The sequence below is a fragment of the Monodon monoceros genome, unplaced genomic scaffold (genome assembly GCF_005190385.1).
Source record: "Monodon monoceros isolate NGI ecotype Baffin Bay Population unplaced genomic scaffold, NGI_Narwhal_1 Super_Scaffold_3, whole genome shotgun sequence".
Taxonomy (NCBI): domain Eukaryota; kingdom Metazoa; phylum Chordata; class Mammalia; order Artiodactyla; family Monodontidae; genus Monodon; species Monodon monoceros.
This window is the reverse complement of record NW_021703780.1, coordinates 25,717,926-25,723,930: the sequence shown is the minus strand read 5'-3', so window position 1 is coordinate 25,723,930 and position 6,005 is coordinate 25,717,926. Positions and strand designations below refer to the sequence as shown.

Here is a 6,005-nt window from a genome sequence, read left to right as displayed (position 1 = left end):
GATGGATGGATGGATGGATGGACTGATACTGGTTGGTACTAGGTAGGTGGCAGGGTGGAGGAAGGGTTCAGAGGGAAAGTTTAAATCCAGTAATAAAGAAAGTAGCAGCTAGAATCTCTCTCTCCTTCCGTTTCCCCTCGGTCATACCTGAGATTAATTTGGACCCACCCAACATTATCCCTTCTCTGAGTTTTCCATCTTTCACTAAAATACAGAGGGGTGGTGTACAGTCCTCCTAGACAAACTCTTCACCATGTATTGTTGGTACAGCATAGCCTGACAGGGTAACCAACTCAACTCAGTTTGCCTGGGACTTTCCAAGTTTTAGCACTTAGAGTTCCATGTCCCAATTTTAACACTGAAAGTCTTGCATCCTGGGAAACCCCTCAGTCCCAGGAAACTGGGAGAGTTGGCCAGTCTGCCTGTGTGAGTCACTCTGTGTAGAGGACAAAGCTGACTGAGTCACCTGTCTGCCCTGGAGGTACCTGCTGTCCAGTGGGGGAGTCCAGTGGGGAAGGATGGTGTGGCCTGAACTGCAAAGATAACTTTATAGGAAGATCAAAGCCACTTATACATCTGGTGGGAAGACTCAAACTAATAATTATTGGGTTAATATAGAGTGTGATCTTTCACTCTGAGCACCACAGACCATCTGGCTCCCTCCTTACATCACTGAGAAATAAGGGCAAGCTTGTTCGGTTTTCTGTGCGAGAAGAAAAAAGCAGTCCTCTTGATTTACTCTATAAGGCCAAGTAAATTCAGAAATCAACTGTTCCTTTGAACAATGAATTTGTAGCCAGGAAACACTACTTTAATAAGTGCTCTAAGCCACGAATCTTTGGCCAACAGAATAAACAATGACAAAAATCCAAGGCATTAAGGAAAAATTTTTATGCTCTAAAAATCATATATTAACATATAAAGCATGAGTGTTCCTGAGATTCTTGCAGTCTGCCTGGGTTGTTTTAAACAGGTTGTGTCCCTCAGAAAGCCTGGGGAGAGCCTTGGTTGCCATGGCACTAAGACCCAATGCACGGGGCTGATGCTGGCAAGCCCTGCTGACCTCTCCATACCCCACTACTCAAATGGTAGTTGGCTTTGACTGCTAGCCAAGTATCCAAGTGTACGTCATTTTACAAACATTTGTGAAACACCCATTAAGTTCCTAGTGGGCCAGGCCTGTACTTCACATTTGCAAATGTTTTTAATTTTCAAGGGACTTTCCCACCTGTTGGCTCATTTCAATCTCACTCAAAACTAAGAGGTCTAAGCATTGTTCAGCCCATTGCATGGGTAAGACAGCATGGTGAGGTAGAAGCAGCAGGAGCCTTGGCATCCCACAATCCTGGTTTGCATCCTAGCTCCACCTCTTTCCATCGGGAAGCCTTGGGCAAGTCACTCTTCTCTTAGAAATACTTTTATCTCATCTGAAAAAATGTGGATAATAATTCCACCTTTCCAGCGGCTGTAAGCATTTAGGGTGTGCGACTACCTAGAACAGGTACTCAGTAAACGATCCTGTGCCCATCCTCATCACTGTTAGGAAACTAAGTCCCACAGAAGTATCTGAAACTTCTAAGGTCACACTTCTGAGTTTGGCAGGCTGAAAACCCAGGCACATGTCCTAACTCCCCCTCCTGGTGTCATTTCCATTTGATCAGATTGTCTCAATGACTCAATGATTGACCCAGTAATGCCTGACACCATCAGCCAAACTATGGTCCTTTAGGTGGCAAGTGAGTTCATTTAAGGGCTCAAATGTCTATTACTCACTGGAAGAAATGCTGATGGCAGAAAACAGAAAGCTGTGAATCACAGTGGCTATAGAATTTATTACATGGCAGGACTAGATTCCTGCAGATGGGCAAGAATGCTAGCTTCAGAGGGTCAGATGCAATGCAGGTGTCCCCGGATTACCAATGTCTGCAGCTCTGGAAGGCTCCACAGCATCCAGTCTGGGCTCCACGTTTAGGAAGAGGCCTCCTCCACTGGCATTGACGGCAAGACCAGAGGGTCTCACCAACATTGAAATCTGATGCACTCCAACGGGCAGCAGGCCTGTCTGACACACCACATTCGTTTGGTTTGAGAAAATAACTTTGCAACTTGTTTTGTTCACTGTAACCTGCAAGGCCTCGGAGTCACCAGAGAAACTATTTCCAGTAATATAGACCAGTAGGTCAATGTCATCTTAAAAGAAGAAAGAAATTAAAAGAAAGAAATCATTTCTCAGTGATATCACTCCATTTACAAGAACTCTATCAAATATTCATTCCCTCTCACCTTCCTCTCCCAAAATTCAAGGAATTAAATGCTGACTCATGCATTGGAATCTATATTGATTTGAATAGCATAGAGCCCTCATCTTAAATTTTCTCAATCTAGTGATGAGAAATCACTAGTCAACAAAAAATGGGGAAAAAAATAAAAATAAAGAATATTTCAAAACAAGGGACAAAGAGAATACAACATTTTAAGTCATCAAAAATCCACCATTTCGGGACTTCCCTGGCAGTCCAGTGGTTAAGACTCTGCACTTCCACTGCAGGAGGCGCGGGTTCGAACCCTGGTCAGGGAACTAAGATCCCACATGCCACACGATGCAGCCAAGAAAAAAAAAAAAAATCCACCATTTCAAATCATAACCATTTCATTTAGATTGGCTAAAAAATTCACCTTCTGCTGCATCACTCAACATCCACCCCATGAACGGACACACCTACCCACATCACCAGGTACACAGCCTCCAACAAGTCACTCTCAGTCTAAAGTTCATGCACAGAAATAGACCCACAGACATAGAAGACAAACTTATGGTTATCAGAGGGGAAAGAGGTGGGGGAGGGATAAATTAGGAGGTTGGGATTAACATATACACACTACTATATATAAAACAGATAAGGACCTAACGTATAGCACAGGGAGCTATACTCAATATTTGTAATAACCTATAAGGGAAAAGAATCTTAAAAAGCATATATATATATATATATATATATATATCTCCATATATATATGTATCTGTATATGTATACATATATATAACCGAATCACTGTACTGAAACTAACATGACATTGTAAATCAATTATACTTCAATAAAAAAATAAAGTTCATGCCCATCTCAATGCCAAGTGCACATCATACCAAGGGCATACCACACAGAGTGGACCCGGGGAGTTGATCCTTCAAGGTATTGGAAGGAACAGGAACCTGAACAATGAGCTGGTATGTCGTTCACTCGCACAACCACCTGGAAAAGACAAAAGCATTAAAAGCAAACGTACATGTTTCATATGCTCCAGCGTATTAATAAAGTACTTGTGAAGTTTGCCCAAATTAAAATGTGTTAATGATTCACTTATTCTCTTTTTTTTCCTTCTATTTTCCAGTAATAGACCCTAAATTGTAAAGCATGACTCCAAACATGTTAGGCTTTTTTAAAACGATGGTAAATAAGCGGAAACCTAACATTTTTGCAATTAAATATGTTCAATATGGAGTAAATTCCCTCTCTGTCACACAGAAGTAAATTCAAACTGAGTGAGAACTTTTTATCACTTTATATTTTCAACTGAGTACCTACTTCCTGTGAAAAGCCCTGTCTTTGCTGGTAAATGCCAGTGAAGTAGGCACCTCTGTTCTACCATTGCTACATGGATGTGTAACTGAAGATCAGAGTGTATTTGGACATTTGGCTTGGGGTCTTTTTTACCCTAAAATGGGAGGTCCCCAAGAATAAATTATATGTCTTTTCCTCTCACTGGGACTAAGATTAATCTAATAGAACTCTACAATACTTGGAGATAAGAAAGGCGAAAAAGATTGAACTCTGATTCTCTACATATAAAATAAGGATTAACAGCACACACACTATATTTATGATAGTGTTTGCTTACAAGGGAAGGGGAACTGGGATGGCATGAAGGCACAGGTGATAAGAAACTCTTCATCTGTAGTGTTTCACGTTATTCATAAAGACCAAAAATAAAATAAAATAAATACATCAAATGTTGGCAATTGTTAATCCTCGTTTGGGTACCCAGGTGTTGGTTATATTATTCTTTATAGTTTTGCATTTCAAAATTGTCTCTAATTAAAAGCAGATGACTTATAACAAGAGTATGGGCAGATGGGAAATAGCAAAGGACATTTTTAAAGAGAAAAGGGGTTGACTTAGCTCATTTACTTTCCAAGGCCACTGTGTGGAGGTATAAATCATATGTAGCTAGAGAGGTTCTCTATTTTTGGTACCATAGTAGCATCAATAATTATAATAACAGGATGTTGTATTTACAAAGCCCTTATATTTTCAGCGTACTCTTCCTACCCTGTGGAGGTAGAAAAGCACAGCCACAGCTCTCTCTGTTTTGCGAATTAGAAAGCTGACCTTTAGGATTGGTCCACATTACAAATCAGGAGGGGCTGCAGTAGACCTGAAACTAGTATTTCACTTTGGGTGGCCCATCCGCTCTCACCTGAGTGTACTGGTTGGCAGTGACCAACATGTCTCCAAATATGGGTCCAAGGAAGACTCCACCATCATATACCACACGAGTGGTTACAGCAGGGTTAACTCCCGTTAGGTTTTCATCAGATACCTAAGATGGTTACAGTTCTGGTGAATTCTGCCATGGAATCAAGTCTAATCTTGCTTAAAACAAATAACAAAGGGTGTTTTCACATTCTGTTTAAGATAATCAGATAGCTACAAAGTGAAAATGGAGAGACAGGGGCTTGAAATCTAGTAACCTAATAGTAAGTAATGGCTAATGAAAGCCCCAGTAGACTAGAAGAATATTTATATGCAAGTAGAGTAACCAAAAAAAATGCACACTATACTGATCTTCTAAGTCTTGAGATATTTTGTTTCCATGTGCTTTTCTATTTTACAAGTTTTCAATCCAAAATATTAAAATAAAATGTCAGGAAACAAGTGCCATGAGATGACTCCTATCCTTCCTCCATCTCCACCCAAGGATTTTGTTTGAAAACCAGATGACCCGCAATACCAAATAACAGAATAAAATTTCATCTCGGGTTTCACTTCATAAAACCAAATGCTAGATGATCGTTAGATTATTTTTTAAAACCCTAAATATGCAAGAGCATCTGGTTTTGTCATTATCCAAAGACAGCAAATCCTTTCCTAAACTTTCTTCTGCTGTGCCATCTGCCTCCATGATAATCTAAGTCAATCACATCTGCTTAAATTATGCAATAACAGATGTGGAATTATTGTATGCTGGACACTGACCAACAACTTCTCTACCTACATCAAGTTAGAAAAGGTGATATTGGGTTTAAACTGCTTTATCAGGAATATGAGATATAAAATACGTCTTGAAAACTTTCAGAAAGATCATTGAACCCCTTTACTTGAATATTCCAACAAAATTCACAAATCATGACAGTTTTCATTCATATAATTCTGATTTTTATTCACAAAATTGCTCCAGAGCACTAAATCCACAAAACCAAAAGGGATACCATACATACCCTTATAAAGCTGGGCAAGTCCCCAACCTGGTTGGACCAGGAGAGAGTCCACACATGTTCATAGCAAGACTTTAGATCCTCCGTCACAGTGAAGTCACTGACATTAAGGTACCTAGATGTGAAGTCATCAGCGTTGGTTTGTAAGAGCTTTTGGAGATGACTAGCTGAGATGTGCACAGGGACAGCTGTGGGAGAAGGTCATGATATAAAACGTACAGGACACTAATTAGTCCACCTTGCAGCATCTCATCATCAAGACAGCAGAGAATACACATCAGAATGCCTACTACACACGCAGAGACCATCAAGTTCAAGAAAATCCTCAGTCCAGTTAAGCCATTTTTAGGGCAAATATAAGTAGGTGCTCACTTTTTATATCATGGTCCCTTTAATCAGCATCACATCTCTCAAGCAGAGAACACAATCGCATCAGACAAACCTATCTCAACTGTCAACTCAAAATGTAAATTCCAGACACCCTGGTAATCCCTGAAAGTCTAATTAAATA

The 6,005-nt window shown here is 40.1% G+C and overlaps 1 protein-coding gene across 23 annotated transcripts in view; it reads right to left on the bottom strand.

Annotated features, from left to right (window-relative positions):
* PKHD1 (PKHD1 ciliary IPT domain containing fibrocystin/polyductin) overlaps positions 1-6,005 on the bottom strand; it is a 623,301-nt gene that overhangs the window by 572,266 nt on the left and 45,030 nt on the right. For 22 of the 23 annotated variants that reach the window (XM_029242351.1, XM_029242350.1, XM_029242348.1 and 19 more), the window contains 4 exons: positions 5,498-5,682; positions 4,477-4,599; positions 3,146-3,251; positions 1,918-2,190 (listed from right to left, as the gene is read on the bottom strand). In XM_029242351.1, the coding sequence (XP_029098184.1) occupies positions 1,918-2,190; positions 3,146-3,251; positions 4,477-4,599; positions 5,498-5,682 (687 nt within the window). The remainder of the gene's footprint in view (positions 1-1,917; positions 2,191-3,145; positions 3,252-4,476; positions 4,600-5,497; positions 5,683-6,005) is intronic. The other variant, XM_029242365.1, reaches the window with a different exon arrangement.